The 25,058-nt window shown below is 47.7% G+C and overlaps 1 protein-coding gene across 14 annotated transcripts in view; it reads left to right on the plus strand.

The window, feature by feature from the left end:
• PPP2R2B (protein phosphatase 2 regulatory subunit Bbeta) overlaps positions 1 to 25,058 on the plus strand; it is a 453,582-nt gene that overhangs the window by 394,587 nt on the left and 33,937 nt on the right. For all 14 annotated transcript variants that reach the window (XM_032336262.1, XM_032336268.1, XM_032336261.1 and 11 more), the window contains one exon: positions 8,942 to 9,106. In XM_032336262.1, the coding sequence (XP_032192153.1) occupies positions 8,942 to 9,106 (165 nt within the window). The remainder of the gene's footprint in view (positions 1 to 8,941; positions 9,107 to 25,058) is intronic.

Below are 25,058 nucleotides of genomic sequence, written 5' to 3' on the forward strand. Positions count from 1 at the left end.
ACTGGATAGTGGGTACCTAGTTTGTGTCCAGCGCTGCACTTAAGCCACGGAGATAGAAAAAGTGAAAAGAAATTTCCTGCTTTCAGAATGACATTCATCAAATAATCATTCCCTCCTGCCACATGCCCTTTGTTCATGCTAGACCAATCTCCCCCAACCTCTTTGTAATTACAAACAGAAGAAAGCCCTGTGAGGAAAGGAAATACAGTTGTGTGAATGCTTCTTTTTTGAAATCTGATTCAGATGAGAGATTAAAAGAAGACTTTGCAGAGGAATTGATGATTGGGTTGAGATCTGAAAGAGAAAGAGTATGAGCTAACTTGGCAAAGTGGTCGGGGGAGATTGGTCTAGCATGTACGAAGGGCATGTTGCAGGAGGGAGGATGACGATGTTGGGGGAACTCTAGAAAGGCCATTGTGACTAGAGCTCAGAGAATGTGGTGGAACATAGTGTAAGCAAGCCTAAAATGGTCAGCAGAAGCCACATCTTACAGAAGTCTGTTCTCTGGGCATGACACAGAACATCTCTCTAAGAGAAGACATCTGGAATCAGAGGGTGCTTCATGACTGACCTTGGTCTTAGCAGCCCTGTGCATCAGCTTCATTTGCCAACTAAGCTGAGGCCCTTTGGGACTGGATTCCCTCATTAGGGGACCTCAACTCCTGGCTTTTGTCTCTCTGGAGTACCTTGGACAGCGGCCTTCCTTTCATTCTGGTGGGATTCTACCAGCCAGGCTTTGAAGGAGACTGTGGGGCCTGATACCAGTTCGTCTCTCTTATTGCTGCTCTGGCTTCCATCCACAAATGTACATATCACTCTGAGACTGGCATTTAGTGTAAAAGGAGAGCATTCCAGTGACAGCCCTGGTGGGTTTTCGAAGGCCTGGTGCTTTGCTTATGTGGCTGCTGACTCTCTGTGCCATACCTCAGATTTGATGAGATGAGGGATTTCCCTCTGCGTGGAGAAAGCCCCTTGGACCTCATGTTGTCAAGGGATCAGGCAAGAATGCAGCTAGGCAGACTTCTTGGGCTTTTTGAGCTTCCTAGAGAAGTAGAACTTAGTTGTTAAGAGTGCTTAGTAGTTAGTAGTAGTTAGCTTGGAAGTTAGACTCAGGAGTTACATTCAGTGGATTGGAATCCAGTTTTATCTCCTAAAATATGTGTGACCTTGAAGAGTTGCTTAACATCTCTCTGACCCTCCATTTCCTCATCTGTTAAGGGAGATAATAATACCAGGTATCTTGTAAGGTTATTGTGGGATTAAATGAAATCATCATGTCAACTTCTTAGCCAAGCACCTGGCACAGAGAAGAGACTTAATAAATAGAAGCTATTATTATCTGTAACATTTTCCCAGGCCTCTGTTCTTCTAATCTTGTTGCCTGGATCCCATTCTTTTAAAAAAAAAAAAAAAAAGGTAAATGATTTACAGTATCCAGGCCTGGCATCTTGACCTATTATTGACCTACTATAGATTTTCTGCATTTTAAAAAAACTATGCCTAAGGAAGACTGCGAAGTCACAGTGACTTAAAGTAAAATCCATAAACATTTATTGAACACTTACTATGTGTACTGGAAATGCCAAGATGAGTAAAACTCCATCCCTGTTATTATGGCTCTTATAATCTGAAGGGTAGATGAATCAGAGTTCAACCAGAGAAGCAAAACTTTTGGGGGAGCAGTGTGTGTATGTGTGTGTATCTGTCTGTTCGTCTGTCTTTCTGCCTACAGAGAGAAAGAAAGGACAGGAGGGAGTGGGAGAGAGACTGACTTATTAAAATGAATTAGCCTTGCAGTTGTGTGGCTAGCCAAGCAAGTCCGGGATCTATAAGGCAATCAGTCAGGAATGGAAAAGTCACAGGTGGGTTGGAATAGCACAAGCACGAATTGAAGCTTGTCCACACATCGTGGTCAGGAAGACAGAACAGTTTTGAACCCAGCCGCCTTTAGGAGTCACTTACTCAGGGGAGGCCTAAGATTTCCCTTAAATATCTTCCAGCTGATTAATCCAGGCCCACCTAGCATAATCTTCCATTGATGAACTTCAGGTCAACCTCTTGGGGTCTTTAATCACATCTGCAGAATCTCTTACAGCAGATTCCCTAACAATAGAACTTGTGGGAGGAAGAGTGTGTGTGTGTGTAAGAGACAGAGAGGGAGAGAGAGATACACAACAGCTGCTTCCTCCCTTCTGTCCTCCAAACCTCCTGAGCCCATGTTAGCCCAACATAACCAGAAATATCCTACAAAGGGAACACTAGGGATTCAGCCTAACTAAGTTAACATATCACAAAACCAGCAAAGCAAGTATGTGGACAAAGGGAGACAGACATGTCGTCATCCTAGGGAAGGTGAGACTAAGAATTTTTGGAGCCTGTATTAAGTACCAGGTATGTTCTACACATCATCTCTTGTAGTTTCTGCCCTCTTTTTGTAGATGAGCTATCAAGTCTAAAGGCTTTCAATATTATGTAGCTGGTCACAGACTTGGGGATTAAAATCTCAGTCACTCTTACTTCATACTCCAGTGAGATATCCTCTAGCTCACCATCTCAGATTACTCAGTTAGTACTAATAATATGGACTACATGTTAGATGTATTCAAGGTGCTAGGACACAGGACACAGGACAGGGAGAATCATGAAGGAAAGGCTAGAATGCATCATAAAGAGTAACATCCGAACCGAACTGTGAAGGGAATACTGGGTGTTTGCTAATGACGGAATTCACGCTCTATGTCACGTGAATAGTAGAGTCCACAGTTATGGGATTTATAAGTGCTCCCCCCCCCCCAAATCATGAAGATAATCTCAGCCCAGTGTCTTTTGTAGCTCACTACATACTCATAAGCAGTAACTAACGTGGTACCATGTGTCTCTTTGTCAGTATCTCATATTGAGCCTAGCAATTGGCAAACCCTCCATAAATATTTGCACATTGGCTTTTTTTAAGCTCTTAAAAGAGGAATATCCCTTAGAGTCCTCTTCAGAGATTGCCAGTGTCTTATCATCAAGTAACACATCCATTCAGCTAACAAGATCTGGAAGCTTGGTAATCAGTACTTAATATCCAAAGATTGTATTCAGACTTTGGAAAGGCGGGGGGGGGGGGGGGGGGGGGGGGCGGGAAGGAAGTTCATGTCCCCTAAAAGGAAATCCAACTCTAATGTGATTAAGAATGTTCTCCATGTTCCGTACTGACAGACTCTAACTATGGCAACACGAAAAACTTCAACTGCTCTTGAACATGGGTGTCTTTCCCCAGCCAGGGTAGACTCCACTCTCCAGCCGGGCCTGCAGAAAGGCCTCCTGTTCAGTTTTCCTGCCCTTGATTGGCTTAGGTGGGGCTTAGCAAATGAAACAAAACAAAAACAAAAGAAATCTTGTTATTACCAAGCAAATCTGCACAGATAAAGACAGAAGCATGCAAGGTCGTCAGCTTCAAAAGCCCACGAAACTAATGCATAAGCTATCTGTGGAAAAATAAATTTTTTTGAGATGGGATTATTCAGTCTACTGTAAAGCTATTTAATAACTTTCTCCATGAAATTATTTCATAATCAAAATTCTCAGAGGTTATTGGAGTAAATAAGATAATGCCCATTCAAAGATGAAAAAAATCAAAACCCAGAGAGAAAAAAAATGGCTTTCCTATGTTCTGCAAGCAAAACAGACTTGGAATCAAAATTGAATCCCAATCTCCTGACCCAGTTTTGTTCCAAGCATAATATTTATCACAGTACCATCTTGAACTTTACCCATGGTGATCAGGCCTCTGGTCTTTCACCTGTCTCATGGGTGGTTCTAACACAAGGAAACTACTTTTTAATATTTATTGTTTAAAAATAAGTATTTATTGTAGAGATTATTAGAATCACCTATAATCTCACCACTTAGTTTTGATTGTATATACAGGGAATATACATCACAGTTTAACATCATGCTAGCTAAGTCAACTACAAGGGCTGAGAAAAACAAATAAATAATAAAAGGAGTAAAAAATATTAACTCTATTTCTCCAGAAAACTGCCTTCCATTCAGCCTAGGACCTACACACACCCTGTCAACCCACACAAGTACCATTTCTCCCTCTCTTCCCTGCTTTCTTTTTCTGCTTAGCAGTTATTACTGTCTAGTATATTATATATTATGCTGATCTGCCTTGCTTTGTGACCATGTGCCCTGCTAGGATATAGGCTCCACAGATCAGGAGGATGTTTTAGATGTTTTGGTCATGGCTGTATCCACCCCCACCCCCTCCAACCCAGAAAAGTACTAGCAGTTTCTCTGTAAACATTTGTGGATTTACGTGAAGGAATGAATGAATGAGCGAATGGTAAAGGTAAATTACTCTTTGTAAACTAGAGTTACTAAAGGGTAACTTACATGCTGACCTTCCATCTAATCCCTATAAGATACTAACCACATTTCCTTCCATTCTATATTCTCTCTCTCTCTCTGTCCCTCTTTCTCTGTTTTTTTTTTTTTTACATGACTCTGGTCAGACTGTGTATATATGTATCTAACTTCTCTCACCTAATTTTATATATATATATATATATATATATTCTATGCACACATTTACACTATACATATATATTTATAGTATATATAGTATAATAATATATACTATATAATTCATATAATACCTTGTCTTTTCCTGTCCTGAAATACTACTTGATTAAGAGAAAATGTGGAAATGATAACTGATAATTGAAAATTCATAGACCCACCCAGATGGAACTATTACTAACATTTAGAATCTTGCCTTTTGGCTCATCAGTTCCAGAGTGTAAGTTTTAAATGACCTTATGATCGTGCTATAGATGCAGTGTTTCACAGCTTTTTAACAGATTTAGAATTTCATTGCAGAAACAATTTAATGAGGAAGATCAAAATTTACTTACTCGTTTCCCTATTTCTGTATATACAGTTTATTGTTGCTCTCTTTTTTTTATCGTGTTGCAGTAGACTTTTTTTTTTTTTTTTTTGTAGAAAGCTTTTTCCAAATTGGAGATGAAGGAAATGACTTTTGAATGGCCCCCGTGCTACCCCTTAGCGTCCTGCCATTACCTTCTCTATTCCCTCACCCCACTGGTGATGTAATTTATGACTCTGGCTTCTTATTTGTTTGAAGCCAATCCCTTAAGGGGTGACCTCCCAGTGTCTTCAATTATTATTTTAAATGATGCCTTAGGCCCTGCCTGGCACAGTGATGCCCTCACCTTCCCTCCTTCCGCCTTCCAAGCATGGAGCTCAGCTGCCAAACTAGCTGTGCCCCCTCCTGTCCTCAGAGCTGCCTCCAGAGTCCCAACTGAGAAGCAGATTAACCCCTTTTGTTAGCAGAGGTAATTTGTCTGGGCTCAGCATTAATAAGGAATGCCATAAGCAGTTGGGGTCAGGAAGAACAGATCTGTCAAGCCCCAGGGTTAATTTAATAGCAATCTGTTGGCTGTCTGCCTTGTATATTAGCCATGGATCCGGTGTTATGCTTTGCTTTTGCCATTTAGTTCTTCGGGACAACAGGGAAATAATTTGGATAGAGAGTTCCAAAGCAGAGGGAAGAGAAAATTGACTGTCAAAATGCATCATTCTGTTTTCAAGATAATACAGGAAGCCACGCACTGCTCATCTCTTTTCTCTTTCCCTCCCGACATGAAGGGCAAAACCACATATGCCGAGGGCATGCATCTCCCTTTAGAACAGAGTAAGAGGAAAGTCCTGGGTTTCTGGATGAGGTAGATGTGAAATACCCGACCCCTTCCTCCCCATCAGCTGCAGAATTTTGGTAACTAGTCCCCTCCCACATGTTTTTTAGAACTCAGCAGATCCTCCATCAGTGAACAGTTCAAGAAATCCCATATGTTTCTGTTGCAGTTGATGGCTCAAAAAAGAAAAAAGTAATTATCCCATCATAGGAGACAGGAATCCTGCGTCAGATGCTGTGTCCAAACTCTGATTCTGAAAAATGTGGCCACCAAAGTGGTCAGTGAATTTAAAAAAAAAAAACAGTGAATTTTAAAATGCCCTCTGGGATTTGCTGGAGGAAGTCTCAAGAGAGCCAGGATGACTGCAGTCAGAAGGGCTGTCTCTGGAAGGGTCCCTCCTCAGGGGAGGGAGAGTAGCCTGTGGCCCAGCGCCCAGGCCCTGAACTTAGACCGGGTTGGAATCCCAGCTCCGCCCCCTGCTCTCAGTTACTGCTTCTTCCCCTGGAGAGCAGGCCTGTTCCCAGTCCTGACCTCAGAAGGCAGAGAGGAAGGTCAAATGAGACAATGCGTGGCACTCGGTAAATATTAACTGTTGATTATTATCCTCTTGCTGTCCTTGACATCACAGTTATTAAAGAGAGAATTGGAGCCATTGCGGAACCCCCTGGAGTCAGACATTCTAGTCAAAAGGGCGATGCTTGGGGATGAGGGATGATGGGGAGGCATCAACGTCCAGCTTGGGTGGAAGGGAGGGAGGGAGGGAATGCAGGAAGGAGGAAGCCTAGATCCAGAGGAAGGACCCCTACGCAGAGTCCGGAGCCTATGCCCGTGGTGCTGTTCTGGGTGCTGGGGGACGTTCCTTCCTGCTTTCATGGATATCTTTAAGCTCTGCATTTTCACACGTTCTGACTTCGGGCCGTTATTTTTAGGTAAGAAAGAAATAACAGTAGCTGTAGCACCTCCCCCTCCCACACAGCAATGATCCCTTCCAGTTAGGCTTGTTTTTAGAGCTCTCCTGGTAGCGGTTGAGAAAGCTGACACCAGATTTTCGTGCCCTATTTTAGGAAAAGAGAAACACGCTTCCTGGCGTGCTAGGCTCTGGAGGCTCTTTCCAGAGGGCGATGAGATCTGTCAGCAGCTACATGCGAGTCTCTGCTCACCCGATCCCCCAGCCCCCCAGCCGTGGTCACCTAAGCCCAGGGCAGGGGCCTGGTGTGGGTGAGGGGAGGGCAGAAGAGAACATCAGAGAGGCAGCTTAGGGCCTCCCGGGGCCCAGCCTCCTGCGCCCCAGCAAGCAGTGCTAACTGCAATCAGATTTAAAACCGTGGCAGCCATTGAGTTGAAAGGTAGTGTTTTGTGAATCCAGGGGACCCACCTGCTCTGGAGACCCAAGTCATATTTGCATCTGGGCTTGGTGGGGGAAATGGTAGTAAGACGTAGTGTTAGTTGAGTCACGAACTAATTTTAGAAAGCCCCGACAGGGCTTCTGAGAGATAATTGAAGGGGAGAAGGGCACAACAGACTACAGAGCCCTTATGGCGCCAGATTGCCTGCTGGAGCACAGCAGACCTGCGGGAACGGGTGACTGTGTCCGTGCCGGTGTGACTGAAGATACCAGCACATTTACTTGTACCTCGTCTGTGCTCCAAGGAGAGGACTGTGCCCCTAACTTTATGAAAAGCAGAAAAGGTTTGCCTCTATCCTAGCCTAAGAGCAGAGTCTGTGTCATGTTACTGCTTGTTCAGTCGATGCACTGTTTCCCAAAACAGGATGGAGGAGCTCCCGGCACAGACATCAACACTCTTATCTTAATTGATATGCATTTATTTCACATATATTATTTAAAATGTAACTAGCCCCTTAAGCCCATGGTTTCATGACTTCTAAGCTTACGGCTTCGACAAGGCTAAGGGAACGAAAGGAGTCGATAGTGAAACCAATTGGAAGCACACGTGTTGAGCAGATCCCCACCGGAGATGTATGTGTGGGCGCAATCACAAAGGGGGCTCACCAGTGGGGAAGTCTAGGAAAAGTGGGAATCGCTTTGGTCAGGTTTCCCGTATGGCAGCATCCGCGTCATGAGCCCCGTGCCTTTGCAGGCAGTTTCAGGTCCTCAGCGCCTCAGCCAGGTACCCACCCAACCTGCATGCAGGTGCCCCGAGCTCTGGGGTGGCACAGACCTGTCCCTTCCCTCCTGATGGACCTCGTGCCCATGGAGTCACATCCATAATTCAAAGACCAGATGTTTCATTTCCGTATACAGGGATGTGGTCTTGAAAAATGGAGTTATAATAGTTCTTGATCAGAAAGGAAAATACTAAAGAAGGAAAAAAAAACAGATGCTAAAACAAAGATATATTCCATGGGAGGCTGAAACGGTCCCACCATGCAACTGGGGGCTTTTTGGGGGGGCGCTTAAAACTCCCAGCCAAGATCTAAAGCAAATCACAGCTTCTGGAAGCTTGAGGTCCCATGTATCTTCGGGGAGCGAAACGGTGCGTAATTCCTCGAAGGCACAAGTTTTTCTCCTGAGAGGAAATCCTGGTGCCATCCCTTCAGCCATGGGACATGGGGCAGGCCCTCCCTCCACCCCTGACAAATCGGGATCAGGAAGGGACAGGTTATCGCGATGTTCTGAGGCTTAACTGAACTAAAATACATGATCTGCTTTGCACAGCAACGGGCCTACAAAGAGTCAGTGCTCACTAAGTAGTGGTAGCAGCCACTGTTACTCTCACCAGTGTGCTGTGAAAGATCTCAGGGATTTCATGGGAGAGGATTCACAGTCTACTGTGGACCTCAGTTGTCAGCCCAGGAGTCTGGGGAAAGATGCAGGTAAACTGAATTATTTAGCTGGGTGGGGCTGGCTTCATGACCACTGTTGTTAGAGGAGAAATGGAAGTCTTTGCAGTTCAAGTTCAGCACCTGTTAGCGTGATAGCATGAGCAGATAAGCCTGGTGGTCGATGGAGCATGTTCTCCCTGGGGGGAGGACGAAATATCCTAAGGGGTCAGGGAGACCGGAGTTCTAATGATGCCTCCGAGCCCTGGGCATCCCTAGGCCTCTCTGCCAAGACCAGGAAGTCCTGCCCGGGTGCTTGCGTGGTTCCTCTGCGGATTCCCCGCGAGCGGTAAATGCTCACAGGTTACACTAAAATCAGGCGGTACTACTACGCGTCACCCCTAAGGTCCTGCCTGCTTGTCCCGGTTCCGTCCTTGACCCGCCTGTGCCAGATATCGTGGACATTAAGCCGGCCAACATGGAGGAGCTCACAGAGGTGATCACAGCGGCCGAGTTCCACCCGCATCACTGCAACAGCTTCGTGTACAGCAGCAGCAAAGGGACGATCCGGCTGTGTGACATGAGGGCATCGGCCTTGTGTGACAGGCACAGCAAATGTGAGTAGTGAGCCTCGCGCCGCGGATGGGGTGCGCCGGGTGGGCGGGCCCCAGACCTGTGGGAGGAGGAGGGGAGAGCCTAGAGGACACGGATCCCCATCCATCCCCACCTGACAGCCTCTGGGGGCCAAGTCCGGACATTGGCCTGACTCAGGAGTCCGCTCCACATCTGGTGTTTTGGTACACGTGCCCCTTCGCGTTCAATTCCACCAACGTTCCCTTAAGGTTGTGGAATCCCCAGGTGAATGGGACACGAGCCCGGTCACATCGCCCTGTGACCTGATCCAAATTATGTTTTAACATCACTCTGGCTGCTGTGGGGAGAATGAGCTTGAGGAGTCCCCTGAAGGGAGACCGGTTTAGGGATCGGTGCGATAGGCTGGGGTGGGGGCCAGGGGGAGGAGCGTGTCCTGGTCAGGGGCTGGTGGCTTCTGCACAGACCTTCACAGTCAAGAGGGTCCCTGGACAATGTGAGAGGCTGAGAGTAGGCAGGCAATCACGAATGGCGGCTGGGGCTGTGACGAGGTTAATCACAGTCTACTGCATATTTAAAACTTGCTATGAAAGTGGATCTTAAAAGTTCTCTTCACCAGAAAAAGAATTCGTAACTCTCTGCCGTGATGAATGTTAACTAGGCTTATTGGTGATTATTTGGTGATGTATACATACATCAAACCCTTACGTCGTATGCCTGAAACTAACACAATGTCATATTTCGAGTGTATCAATTAAAAAAGAAAAAAAGAATAATACCCGTGGGAAGGGGTTAGTGCCTTCCTGAAGAGGGTGTGGCTTTGGGAGCCAGAACTCTACTCTAGAGGTCTAGTGGGCACCGGGGAAGAGCTTCAGAGAAAGGGGATGGGTTAAACAAGCAGCCAGACTCAAAGCTCATGGTCATGCAGGGTTTCAAGGCCCTGTTGGAGAGAAGTAGCTCCAAACTAGTGGGGACTGAGTACTTAGAAACCAAAGGCTCTAAGACCCCTGTGAGCAGGTGAAGTGTACTGGCACCAACAGTAAGTATTGTGGTGGACAGGCTTTGGTCCTGGAACTTTCTAGAAAAGAAAGTGCTCCCAGAGAAGAAGTGCCTGCAGGCAGTGATAATCCATGTCTAGTGTCAGGCTAAGTAACATGAAGCTGCCACGATGCTCAGAGGGGACCAGAGCTCTTTTCGTTCCCCCATCACCTTCTGCTTTTTAGCCTATACCTTTGGCTGTGGAGACCGAGAAAGGAAGACTTTCTCTCCCATTGTCCCAGTTTCCAGATTCACTCCCTGACATGAGTGATAGGATGCCTGAGTCGGTGTATGGCCAGGACAAGGGTGAATATCTGTGTCATTTTCATCATTTTTCCTTGCTCTTTGGGCATGAGAAGTATCGCACAGGGGAGCTGGTGTGTAGACTGTGGTGGTGTGTAGACTGTGGTAGTGTGTAGACTATAGATTCTGAGCCACACAGACCCAGGTCATAGCCAGGCTTCATCCCTTCTGAGCCGCCTGACTTTGTCCATCTGTCCCTAACCTTTCTGAGCCTGTTTTCTCATCACCAAAACAGGTAAAACAGTAACTTCCATCACATGAGTTTGCCGTGGGGCCTAGAGGAACGATTAACAGTTGTGTATTCTATGCTTAAAGCAGATTTCAGTTCAGATTATCTACATTCCAAGTGCTCGGTAGCCACATGTGGCACGTGGTTATCATATTATTAACAGTGTAGGACATTGCCATCACGGTGGGAAGTTCTATTGGAGAGCGCCTTTCTAGACGGTTAGCTCTTTGGACCTATTCTATCTTCTACATAGCTGTCTCCCCAGCACCTAAACCAGGGCCTGGCACATGAGAGATGATTAATAAGTATGTGTTCCTGCGGGGGATGGCACTGATCTTTGAGCAGGACTTAACTTACCTAAGCTGGCAAGAGGAAACATAGTCAAGGCAGAGGGATGAGCACGGGCAAAGGTGCTGAGGCACAAAAGATCAGAACGTTTGCTGGACTGCAGGGTGAGTGAGAAGGCTGGTATGTAGGGAAGGACTTGGAGAAGAAAGTGAGTTGGAGCTCAGGAGGGATGCAGGGGCCCGAGCGTATGGCCATCTCGAAGAGCTTGAATGTTTTCTCCAACCCAGTGAACAGCCACTGAAGTAACCAAGGGGGTAATGAGATCAGGATTTCTCCCAGTCAGGGGCTGGCCTCTACGAGGGAGAAAAGAGAGACAAGGAGACAAGTTAGGAGGATACTATCATGTAGACAGGGATTTCTAACGGCAGCACTATTGAGTCTGGGGCACGTAGTTCTTCGGAGAAGGGTGTTGTCCTTTGTATAATGTTTAGCATCTCTGGCCTTCTCCCCATTGGTTGTGAGTGGCCAAAGCAAGTTGGGACAACCAAAATGATCTGCTGATGTCGTGAAATACTGCGGAGGGGGGAGAAAATTGCTCCTGGTTGAGAACAACATATCTAGACTAAAATCCCTTATCAGTCCTTCAGCATGATTTTCTTATATCTGTGATGTGTCTTTTACTATTGAGAACTCCGAGGGGTCCACTGCAAAGCTAAGTCATCTCCTGCATTTGGTGCACATGAAATTTGGCTCATGACCAGAGATGGACCGAGGCAACATTTCAGGCGCAGTTTTAACACTCAAATGAGTGGTGGAGACAGGGGTTGGGCTGTTCCGCGGAGGTGGGACCCTTGTGACAGATGTCACAAGGAAAGCAGAGGCTGAGTAGTCCTTCTGAACACACATAGGATCTGGTTAGGTGGGAAGCGGGGGGCGGTGCGGGGTGGTGCACACAGCATAGGCAAAAGCCTGAAGTTAGGAAGTTACATGGAACCTTTATATAGAATCAAGTTTGGGGGAACGAATATCAAAAAAAGAGATAAAAGACGGGTGATGGTTCATATCAGGTTGGTCCTTGAAGATCAAAGTTAAATGCGTATGACTTCATGTATTCATTCATTCATGCATTTGTTCATTTACGCATTGAGTATGGACCCCACACTCAGAGTCTGGCTCCTGTGGCAGCCAGTGCTTCTTAAGCATTTCCCCCGAGTCGCACAGTTCGCGGGTCAGGCCGTGAGCCTGGCCACAGGGCAGGAAGGGCCTCCAGCAGCAGTCCAACCTCTCCCGCAGGCCCTGGGTGGCCCGGCCCACCTGCACAGACAGAACAGACGAGGCCAGAGTCCCTGGGGGAGGTGCCGACCACCACAGACCTACTCTGAAGTCTTATTTTTCTATCCTGAAATTTCACAGGAATGGTGCATTTTACTCCCATAGAATGTTGATTTTCAGTTTAATAATTACATTTCTCCCCCACCCCCAGATTTCAAGCAAAATGGATGTTTCCCAAAAATGCAGTGTACAGCCTGTGGCTTTCTGAACTGCCTGGTGCATCCCCGTATCTTCCTCCCCCTCAGATATGTCCGTGCGGCCCAGGTTGAGAAACACAGTCCCTAGTATGTGGAGAGTGAGTTGAGATCATTTGGCTGGAGAACAGAGTGACAGAATTTATGTTTTATGGAAGATGAACACAGTGGTGGTGGGAAGAAAGGTAGGACAAGTAGAACATTTTGCACTCATCTCAATACAGAGGCAATTCATACCCTACGTAAGGGTGGTGGCTATGGAAATCAGAAGGAAGGGAAGAGGGAAAGGAACCTTTTTAAAAAAATAACCATCGGTGACATAAACAGTATCAGAGGTTGGCATTTGTGGTGCATGGATACTGGTTGTTCATTGTTCTCCCCTTCTAGACACCGCCCCTCTGAGGTTAAGAACTAAATCTGTTTTTACTCACATCACATTGCCAACGCCTGGCGCATAAGTAGGTGCTCAGTAAATACTTACTCAGTAAAGGCATTAATGCCTGAGGGTGATAGAAACAGCGTGTGGAATGGGGACCATGGAGAAGCCACACTGGGGCACATTGAAGAGTTGGGATTCAGTGGGGGACGTGCTCTGTGTGGGGTGACATGAGCTACATGAGCTACCTCGGGGGGCTGACCTCTCTGGTGAGTGAAGGCAGATCCAGCTCCTGGGCTGCTGACCCAGAGTGGATGTGGGACATGGCACGAGGGGCCCAGGGTCCTCACGACCCAGTGTGGCAGACACGAGCCTGGACTTAGGAGTCAGACTCAGACATTGAGGAGGTGGGATGAATCCTGAACCCTTAAGTGTGGGAGAAGGACAAGGCCTTAGAAGCTGCCAGAGCTAGAAAGGTTTTGAGCAGAAGCTTTGGAATCAGAACTCCACTCTGACATTCAATTACTAGGTGACCTCGGGCAAGTTATTTAATTCTTCTGAGCCCCATGTTCCTCATTTGAAAGTAAAAATCATCAAGACAGCCTCCTCGGGCTGGTGGTTCATGAGAAGTAGATGTCATCACGTGTGTGAGATGCTGGCATCTGCCAGGCACGCAAGAGGCAGGAAGGAGCACAGACGACCTAAATCCCCCTGTTCCAGGCCTGCAGCTGGGGCACAGCACGAAAGCCTCAACCCTTTTTCCAGCAGATATATGAAGCCCCATTAGTCATCTGTTTAAGTAGTTTTTATTGAGCACCTACTATATACATCAGGTACTTTACGAGACTGGAGACCCAATGTGAGTGAAACCATACCTGGTTTTCTCCCTCTTAGAGCTTCCTGTCTTTGTTAGTGAGAGTTCTGCAGACAAACAGAACCAATAGGAGGTGGATAAGTAGGTAGGTAGGTAGACTAGGTAGGTAGATAGATATCTCGTAGATACATATGTGTGTGTGCATATAAGAGAGAGATTTATTAGAAGTATTTGGCTCATGAAACTAGAGGCTGACATGTCCCAAGATCCACAGTGGTACAGCAGGAGACCCACAGGAAACAGTGGTATATTTCTAGTCCAAGTCCAAGGACCCAAGTCCAAGGACCCAAGACCCAGGAGGGCTGATGGTATGGTTTTAGTTCAAAGGCCAGCAGGCCCATGACCCAGGAAGAACCAGTATTTTTAGTTCAGGTGCAAAGCCAGGAATAAAGAAATGCTCCAGCTCAAAGGAGTCAGGCAGAAGAATTCCCTCTTTCTTTTTTTTTTAATTTATTTTTTTTATTAACATATAATGTATTATTAGTCTTAAGGGTACAGGTCTGTGAATCGTCAGGCTTACACACTTCACAGCACTCACCATAGCACATACCCTCCCCAATGTCCATAACATAACCCAACCCTCCCCTCCCCTACCCCCTCTCTCCACGCCCCCTCCCCCAGCAACCCTCAGTTTGTTTTGTGAGATTAAGAGTTTCTTATGGTTTGTCTCCCTCCTGATCCCATCTTGTTTCATTTTTTCCTTCCCTACCCCTTAAACCCCCCACATCACCTCTTAAAAAGAATTCACTCTTCTTTGGGGAGGGCCATCAGCTTTTTTGTTCTGTTCAGACCTTCAGCTGATTGGATGAGACCCACCCACATTAGGGAGGATGATCTGCTTTACTCGGTCTTTCAATTTGAACATAGAAGCCATCCAAAACCACTTTCAGGGGCGCCTGGGTGGCTCAGTGGGTTAAACCGGTGCTTTTGGCTCAGGTCATGATCGCAGGGTCCTGGGATCAAGCCCCGCATCGGGCTCTCTGTTCAGCCGGGAGCCTGCTTCCTTCTCTCTCTCTCTGCCTGCCTCTCTGCCTGCTTGTGATCTCTCTCTGTCAAATAAATAAATAAAATCTTAAAAAAAAAAAAAAACCACTTTCACCTAGAATAATGCTTGACCAAATATCTGGGCACCGCAGGGCTCAGGTTGATACATAAAATTAACCTTCACACGAAGGAAGAAAGACTCGTTCATCAGGGAATAACAAACAGGACATTGCAGCTATTAAAAAGTAGCATGAAAGAGAGAACCGTGGTGCTAGGAGGGAATGAGACAAGGAGCGTACATCCCAGGCAGTAACCGCCGAGCTGTGACCTGACCCCTGAGAAGCCCCCTGCAAAGGAACAGGGAAGAGTTCCCTGGGCCCATGGAATCAGGAGGCCTGCTCAGCCACAGGCTGCTCCCTGCAGCCTGGGTCACCCAGCCCTAGAGAGGCAGAGCCCGGGGATAGTCCCCAGGGGGGCGCGGGAGCTAGCTAGCGGGCCGTGGGCCTGTGCCGCAGCCCTGCCTCGCCACACTCCACCCCGACACTGACAGCCGCAGGGCTCTGAGCTGCCAGCCGCCAGCCTCCTAATCTAATTAAGAAGCGAAGAAAATTCATTTTCCTGACTCGTCCGAAGTGCCGACCTTCTTCAGTGCACACCCCCTTTTGTTCAGCTGCAGCGGCGGCCCCGGCTCCCGCCAGCTGGGAAAACGAGCTCAGTCTGACCTCTCGCCTGACATTTCATATTGATTTTCTCCATCCTCCTCAAACGCCAGCCGACGATGGCTCAGCCAAGGTGTGTGAACGGAATTGAGACAGTTCATCAGAGTTCAAAATGAAAAGCAACGTTGGCTTTTGGAGATGAGCTCTGAGAAGGAGAGTATTTAATAACCGTCGGCGTTTAATCAAAATACCGAGGAGATCCGTGTGATCAGAGCTGCATATATTAATTTCCATATGTCCCTCACTCTGCATACTCAGCAGGGGTTGGAAGGGATGCTTCGCTCCCTCATCTCCCTACTTTCCCTTCTGGCGGTAGCGACAAGGGTTGCGTTTGCTGTTTGAGATTTTAATGCCTGAAACAATAGGGTGCGGATGGCAGCAGCCCTTGGCTGGGCTGAACCATGCTTTTCCTTCTCAATTCATGACTGTTGGCAGGTGAGTGGAGAAACTGGCCAGATGGGACCAGTGACAACCTAGGAAATGAAAGAGAAATGACATCTGAACTCCTTCCCAGTACACTGCATAAATCTGGTCCCTGCCCACCTCTCCAACGTCAGCTCCCCATAGTCTGGCCACACAGGCCTTCTTCCTGAACTTCTAACACACCTCAGGACCTTTGCACAGGCTATTCCTCTGCCTGGAATGCTCTTCCAGCATGTTCCTTCTTGTCTGGACTGTTCTTATTTTTTTTAGGTCTGGGAAAATCTGACCTCCTCAGGGAAGATTCCCTTTTTACCTCATTTACACCCTATTTATATCTCATTACCCTGTTTTATTTCTTTATTTTTTCATAGCATCCATCTCTAGATGTTTGCTTTTCCTTTTCTGTCCCAACTAGGATGTAATCTCCATGAGGGCAGGGACCGTATCTCACCAACCACTGAATTCTCAATGCTTCATGTAGTGCCGGTCACTATAGGGCTTCACAGAACATCCGTGGTAGAAAGGCAGGCAGATGGGAAAAGACAGATGAAAGAGGGTGTATTTGCTTACTAGCCTTGCTGCAGCAACGTTCCACAAACTGGGTGACTTAAACACCCAGACCTGATCATCTCCAGCTCTGGCACCAGAAGCCCCATGTCAGAGCACTGACAGGGTTCACCTCCGAGTGCTGTGCAGAAAGGGCCTACTCTAGGCCTGGCTTACTGATGACTGTCTTCTCCCGGTATCTGCACAACCTCTTTGCTTGGCACGGGTCTGTGTCCAAAACTCCCTTCTTCCAAGGACACCAATCCTATTGGATTAGGGCCCACCCTAGGGATGTCATTTGAATGTAAATTGCCTCTTTAAAGACCCTCTGCCCAAATACAGTTACGCTCTGACCTATTCGGAGTTAGGGCTTCAACATAAGAATTTGGTCAGTGAGGGACACAACTCAGCGCCTAACAGAAGACCGGAGTATCATCAGGAGCATGGCCCTGGAAGCCGCAGCGGCAGGTGTGGGTCCCAGGCTCATTTGCTGTGATCAAGAAAAGCGGCAGGTGAAATCTCAAATGGAAATGGAGAAACAAGGGGGCGGGGTGTCCCCTGAAGGGCCCTAGAGACTGAACTTGCCAACAACCTGCGGACGTGGTTAAAGATGGAGTGAACGGAGGTGATTAGGATCGACGTGAAGGCGGGCTGCAGGTGCAGACCCACCAGGAACGCAGCAAGGCGAAGAGAGTAGGTGTAGACGGAGACTGGCAGGCAGGGGTGAGGTCAGAATCCTGAGACACAGGCACCCTGCCTGTCTTCCACATTCCCCTCACGGCCGTATTTGTACTTCTCCGATTTGAAGTCTGTGGTAACAGGAGAGCCCCACGGGGATGCTGAGCTCCAGAATGGAAACCTAGGGTTCGGTCCACACACACCCTTTGACAGGACCTGTCTTAGGTACCAGGATGGGCGAGGCCATGCACAGCCCAGCTGGGTGTTCCTCGTCTTCATCCTTTTAAGCTGCTGTGGTAGACTCCAGACTGGGGCGCTTAAACGCCCCACACAGATGTCTCTCCGTTCCGGAGGCTGCAAGTCCAAGATCAAGGCCCAGGCAGATTCCGTGTCTGGTGGGGACCTGCCTCCTTGTTCATAGACAGCTGTCACCATGCTGTGTCCTCACATGGTGGGAGGGGGGAGGGAGCTCTCCAGGGACTCTGTTTTAAAAAGGCACTGTTCCCATTCGTGAGGGCTCCACTCGGGACCTAGTCACCTCCCCAAAGCCCCACTTACAAATCCCATCGCACTGGGGATGAGGATTCAACACGTCTATTCGGCAGCGAGGACACACATTCAGTCCACAGCGTTCCTGTGAGCTCCGGGCTTTCTTCCCTTCTTCCAGACTAAACTGAGCGCGTGAGCTCAGACGGTGTCGGCGTCGGGGAGGGAAGTCAGTCTGGTGTCCACTGTGGCTCAACTGGGTGACCCAGAACAAGTTTCTTAATCTCTTCTCTGCCTCGGTTTCCTCGTCTATAAAACAGGACCATCTATAAAAAAGGTATGTGGGAATGCATACCTTCTGGGTAGACCTTGTGGGGCTGCCAGGAGAGAGCCTTGTGAAGCCTTAGAACAATGGCCAGCCTGTGTGAGCCCGTGTCAGGTAGGGTTGGGATGATGGAGCTGTCCTGCTTCCCTTCCACATGTGTCTTTTAAGAGTGAGAACAGGAGCAGCGGCAGCAACGGCCGTCAATGGAGTCATGTCTGGGACCACTACCTCAGCTAACTTCTAGAACATGTTACGACGCCCAGGAAGTAATCCAAGGTGCGAGCTCATTCAGACCTCCTGATGGCCTTGTGAGGGGCATACCATCACAAGTCACATTTTACAGATGACGCAGAGGGGAGATGATACTCTGATGGCCACCAAATATTCCTCTTGTGGCAGAACACGAAACGCTCCCCAGTGTCAGAGCTGGAGTGTGACCCAGACCTGTACCCTGTAACCAGGACACCAGAAATCACTTACCCAGCTATGATTTATTCAACACCTAGTCACGCCTTTCTTGACAGAGCTCACATGCCAATTGGGGCGAGGGGGGGCATGCCAGTGTACGAATGAATGTATTCATGTCACCCAGTGACAAAAGCTACAGAAATAAACAGGGTTAAGGAGTTGCTGGGTGGAGGTATTTGCCTACGGTGGTGGGGAAAGCCTTAGAACTGAGACTTGAATTGTCAAAAGCAGACAGAGATAACATTGAAGCATGAAGGCCCTCACATGGGAAAAACCTTGTGTGTTGGAAGAATAGAAGAAAGACCAGAGTATGGGGGGCTGGTGGTCGGAGCCTCGGAGCAGAGGAGGAGGAGGCGGAAAAGGCAGCTGGGGGCCAGAGGAGGTCATCTGGTAGACCAGGCAAAGCGCCTGGATTCTGTTTAGAGTGAGGTGGAAGCCAGTACATGGTTCTGAGCAAAGAAGTGGCCAGTACTCTGCGTATAGCCATAAAAGAGATCTCAAAGGGGGAGGCAAGACTGAGAGCAGAGAGACTGGTGAGCAGGCTCTTCCCTCAGCCGGGACAAGAAATGATAGGGACTCTGACCAGGGCGGGGGCACACAAGGGGTGGGAAGTGCACAGAGGCAGAATCTCCTGAGGAGGCAGAGCTCCGCGGAACCACTGAGAGGCCGGCGGTGGAGAGGTCTAGAAACGGAGGAATCTCAGATAACTCATGGGTTTTGGTCTGGAGCGACAGAGGGCATAGTGGGGACATACAGTCGGATGAGGAGACTGAGGCAGGAGCAGGTTGATGTGGAATGACCAGGCATTGTCTCTGGGTGGCACCAGATTGAGGTGTCTCTACCCCCCCCAACCCGCCCCCCCCCCACCCCGTGTCAGGAAGTCTGCAACACATGGACACCTGAGTGTGGACGTTAGGAGGGAGGTGCAGGCTGAAGAAAGAATTTAGGAGTCATGAGCTGCTGGGATATAGAAAAGCATAGGAGGGGGTGAAGTGGCTTAGGGGAGAGGGTGTCAGTGGAGAGGAGCGGACAGTCCTGGACAGAGGCCTAGGGCTCAGCAACATTCACCTAAGGGTCAGGGAAGAGTGGGTGGTTTTGACAGGAGGCTGAGTAGGAGCCGCCAGAGAGGTAAGAGGAAAACTCGAGCTGGGGGAGAGAGAGGTAGGGAACAGTGGGGTGTAAGCCAAGAGAGGAGAGAAGGTCAGGGTGAGGGGCCAGGCAGCTGTGGGCAACAGTGATGGGAGGCCCAGAACGCCCTTCCCTTCCCGGCATACCGGTGAGTCTGCTGCATAGAGTCAAGATGGGACCCCCGATACTCCCTCATCCAGAGGAAACCAAGGCAGGCTTCCTGGCTAGGGACAGTCAGCACCAACCCCGCAGGGCACTTCCGTCTGCGGTCAGGGGGCTGGTGTGAAGGTGATCAGACTTTTTCATGTCATGGGGGAAAGATAGGAGCTCTAGAGGCCATCAAGTCTGAGTTGTTCTAGTGAACAGTGTAGTCATTAGAAGAACAGCCTGATTCTGTTGTGGATGGAATACAGTTTGATACCCAACCTAAAAATCCAGATCTGAAAATCCATTTTCCTCCAGAAGTGTGTATAGTAGAGGGGACGGCTCTCCTGTATTTGGTTTAAGCCTCATGACAACCCGTGAAGACTGGTTCTGGTAACTGCTATTTCCAGATGAGGCACAGAGAGGTGAGGACATGCGCCCCAAATCACAAGGAAGAAACCAACAGTTGAACCCAGGTCTGTCTTCTTCCAAGAGAAGAATCGATTCTTTTCCTGGCTCTTTGGTAGGTAGCGAAGGAGAGTGACCTTTTGCTAACATCCAGAAGGGTTATTTCACAGGGCTCCATTTCATATAATCCCCATCAGCTGGATCCCCCAGCCCGGTAATTTCCAACTGCAGGACTAACTCTGCCCTTGCAGGGAACATGAAATCCACTGTCTCATTCTTCACCCTCATCTACAAACAACTGCCAAGTCCCACTTCTCTAGACCACTAGATCCCTTAATAAAGCTATGGTTCATTCCCCCGGTCTCTGATGGAATGTGCCCAAAGACATCAGTGAAAATGCAGCCGCAATGAATCTTAAAACCTCTGAGGTTTGACACAGCTTCCAAAAGGGGTTCACTATTGATCAGGGACATAATTAACTGTTTATTTTAGGGGCGGTGAGGTGAAAAAAACAAGGCCCTTTATTAAAATGCTTTTGCCTGATGACAGGATTACAAACACACAGACACCACTCCCTCCTGGAGAAAAGCCAGAGACTTGCTGTAAGGAGTAGAATTCACTAAAACCAACCCTCCCCTCACCCCAACCCAGTGTCTACCCCATGCAAGCTTAGCAGCCATTAACAGAAGAGCAGCCAAGATCCAAGCCACAGAGTAAAAATAGAATTCCTTCCCCCTTTCCCCAACCTCATTTCCATTTTTGATTAATTTAGCCAGTTCTGTCAATTAGTCATCCTGGAGACTCCAGTTGAGTGCATTTTCCTAAGAACGAGAAGGCTTATTAATTTTGGAGGCAAGTATCATTCATTAGCGGTTGACACCTTCCCAGGCCCTGCTCTCTCCCTCACTAGGGGCCTTAGGTGGGAAGGCCGCGTAGCCACAACTGGCTCAGGCATGTGGCTGCAGCCCCAGAGACAAGGGATGGGAAAGGCTGGCCATGACGTTGTAAGTGCACCTGGCTGCTTTGGGCATGGGACATCTCAAAGCCAACTTGTCTGTCATCCTCATCTATGACAAGCCTTCCCTGGCAAAGCGGTCACAGGCACTGGGTAAGCATCCTGACTTTGAGATTCAAGAGAACCTTGGTTAAGGGATACCTGGAAGAAATGTCTCCCCAAGAGAGGCATTGGCCTGGGCAGGATAGATCTTAGAGGAGCCTGTCTGTTCCTACCACAGGTGACATCAGAAAGTTCACCTCTTCTTCTGTGTATCAGTTTCCTCTGGGTGCTATAACAAGTTATCACAAGTTTCATGACTATAAAGAACATGAATATATCACCTAATTTTTCTGTAGGTCAAAAGTCTGACATGGCTCCCATGGGCTAAAACCAAGGTGTTGGCAGGGCTGTGTTCTTCTGGAGTCTCTAAAGGAGAGTCCTCGTCTTTGTTTTTTGAATTTCTAAGAGGCTACACCCATTCCTTGGCTTCTGGTCCCTTTATCTGAAAGCCCGTGACAGTGGGACGAGTCCTTTAGCATAACACATCTCTGACTTGTCTCTTCTGCCTTCCTCTTCATTTGTAAGGTCTTCTATGAGTGTACCGCACCTGCCCAGGTAATCCAGACTAATCTTAGTTTAAGGTGAGCTGATGAGCAACCTTAATTTCATTTACAATCTTAATTCCCCCTTGTAATGAAAAGTAAGATAAAATGGATTCTGGGGATGAGGACATGGACGTCCTTCAGGAGTCAACCCTGCCTACCGTCGTCGTCATGTTTCACCAAGTAGGACTCAGTGCCCTCCATCTGACCACCTGATACTATCGGTCGAAATTCTGCTTCCATTGCCACCTGCCCCACTGAATGGTTGAAGCTCTTTATTTGCCCTGTTGAACTTAGCCTAGTGAAGGTGTTAAGCAAATGCACATCGAACAGCTCTAGTCATGCAGTATGATAAATTTGCACGTGGAGTTTCTTTTTATATAAATGAAAAGGCTCACATTTTATATAAATGAGAAGGTGGCTGACCTCATCTGTGTTCACCCATTTCTAGCTTTGGGAATGCACTGGCATTCATAGGCAGGCAAAATAAAGAGCAGAGGAGTCTCTGCAATGAGGGTAATCAACCAGCTTGTCATTCATTTGACAAATATTGATTGCGGCTACTGTGTGCCAGGCTCTGTGTCTAGGCACCAGGAGAATACCTCCTGCCCCCATGGAACCCTGTCCCTGTGGATGGGTAGATGGAGAACATACACACAGGCCAATAAGCTAAGGTGAGATCTTGTAAGAAGTGTTCCTGGAGAAGCAGTGGCAGCAAATGCAGAGGCTGTGATTCTGGACTGTGCTTGCCAGGGTGAGGGGCAAAGGAAGGCCGGTTTGTCTGTCTGTAGTGTGGTGAGGGGAGCAGCAAGAAGGGAACTGGTGGGGAGCAGGCTGGTAGCTCAGGTCACAGAGGACTCTGCTGGCAACTGATGAGTGGTCACTAGGGGATCACTAGGATTCAGGGGTCACCCCACATAACCTGCAGGCCTCATCCCCAGGGTATGCCATGCTAAGGGCTTAAGAGTCGGGCAACTTTGTTGCCCTGTTTGCAAGGTAAGGCATTTGGCTTTTATTTTAAGTGGAAAGAGGAAACCTAGGAAGGCTTGTGCAAAGGATTGCCATGCATACTTAGGGCGCCTGGGTGGCTCAGTTGGTTAGGCATCTGCCTTCAGCTTAGGTCATGATCTCAGAGTCCTGGGATCAAGCCCTGCATCGGGCTTTCTGCTCAGTAAGGAATCTGCTTATCCCTCTGCCTCTCCCTCATGCTCACTCACTCTCTCTTTCTCTCTCTCTGTGTCAAATAAGTAGATAAAATCTTAAAAAAAAAAAAAAGCACCATGTGTAGACTTGTAAATATATCACTCAGGATATGGAAAGAATGAAGTGTGAGAAAGAAAAGTGGATGCTAGGAGAAGAGTTAGAAAGTCATCAAATGGTCCAGGCAAGAGAGAACAGCGGCTTAGATCTAAACTGGCCTCATGTGGGCTGTGCTTTGAGTGGAAAGTGAACTTGACTTGTTTGAAATCTAGACACGGAAGGTGAGGTAAAAGGAAGAATCCAGGGTGATGCCCAGCATTTTGGCCTAAGCAGATGCCCAGACGGAGGGCAGTGAATGAGCGGGCATAGACTAGTGGAAAGACCGTTTGGGAAGGAAGCTCACAAATTCTGTGGACATAAGATTCATATTTAAAAAGGCATAAACAATTATATCAATACCTTCTATGGTTTAGCATTTTACCATTTACAGAGCCCCTTCGTTTGTTTTCTTACTGATCTTCACAAAACCCTGTGAGTTCAGAGTAGTTCCTCCTTTTTGCAGCTTGAGGAAATGAACACCCAGAAACATTAAATCTAACACACCGACGAAAGATGGTGGGTTTATCGTGCGTTTATTTCTTCCTCTAGTGAATACGGCCACCTTCCGTACTTGCCCAGCACTGGAGGATAGAGAAGGGAATGGGGAATCTCTCACGTGTGTAATTGACCCATGTTTAAGTATATCAGCTAATTCGAGCCCCCTGTGCCGTTCACATAATTCCATTCTGACAGCTCAGTAGGTGGCATCCGTAACTGAGTTGTGAGATCTGCTGTCCACTCACGCAGCTCCCAGCCCCATCAGCGCAGGTCCCTTTATCTGCTGAATTACGCCGAGCACCTGCCGGCCTCCCGTTGTCCTCAAGCACAGCCCAGAGGCAGCACAGGGCAGAGGAAAGCTCACCCCCACCAAGCTTATCAGGATACTTGCTTCTATCTTCTCTCACGTCTTTAACCTGAACATAAAGATTTGAATAGGATTTATCTTATGGGTGGTCATCTTCAATCCTGGGGTCGACTCGTTCATCCTGAAATTTTTGGTGTCATTTCAAAATCCCCAAAATGTCATGAAACTGTCATTGAAGAGTTGACATAAGGGAAGACAGGGTCACCCAGCTTGGGAGAAAAAGATGGTGAGATCAAACAAAGCAAGGAACCAACCAGTCAATAAATAGGAGTCGGGTGTTGTGTTCAACACAGAGGGATAAGCAGCCATGGAAGAAGCGGCCCCTGGTTTAGTGGACTTACCTCTATCACACAGGAGGATATGAAACTATGGATGTTTCTTTTTTTTTTTTTTTTTAAGATTTTATTTACTTATTTGACAGAGATCACAAGTAGGCAGAGGGGCAGGCAGGGTGGGGGTGGGGGAAGCAGGCTCCCTGCTGAGCAGAGAGCCCGATGTGGGGCTCAATCCCAGGACCCTGGGATCATGACCAGAGCCGAAGGCAGAGGCTTTAACCCACTGAGCTACCCAGGCGCCCCAGCTATGGATGTTTCTAACATAAACTTCGTTTTAATTTGAATGTGAACTTCAGATTCCCAGTGTCTGAGAGTGAAACCACTGACTACGTAGTACTTAGGCTGACTATCATGTTACACGGTTAAAACGAACTGCGATGCCAGATAGCCTCCCTGTATCCTGGGTATTCCTCAAAGTTCCATATCACAGCATTTTTTCAGTCCCTGTTTGCTGGGATTCTTCTGTGTTTGTGCCAGTGTAAAGCCACAGAAATACAGATGTGTGTTAACACAGCACACGGCTGCTCACACCCAGGGAGGTCAGGAAGGAGCAGAAGCATTCCAGCACCCCTGAACAGCACCCAGTATATCCCGCATGCTAACTCACGAATGAATGATTGGAGACTTGTTCATAGAAGAACAAACATCAGATCAAATGAAGCATGCATCTGACAATACACTAGGGCTGTGGTTCTGAAGCCAAGGATGAAAATGAAGATGTAGGGTGTTCTCTTGTCCCGCTGCCTAGGAAAAGCAAATGAGCCGACCCTCGGAATTTTCTCAGTTGTAAGCTTTCCTCCTAGAAGTCTTCCTGAAATATTTGTGATCTGTGTACGTGTCTAAAATACAAAATCATATATTACTTAATACTGAGGTCTAGATAACCTCCTTTAAGAGTCATATTGTAATGTTTTATGATGTTCTGACTTTTGTGTCC

The sequence above is a fragment of the Mustela erminea genome, chromosome 3, assembly GCF_009829155.1.
Source record: "Mustela erminea isolate mMusErm1 chromosome 3, mMusErm1.Pri, whole genome shotgun sequence".
Taxonomy (NCBI): Eukaryota; Metazoa; Chordata; class Mammalia; order Carnivora; family Mustelidae; genus Mustela; species Mustela erminea.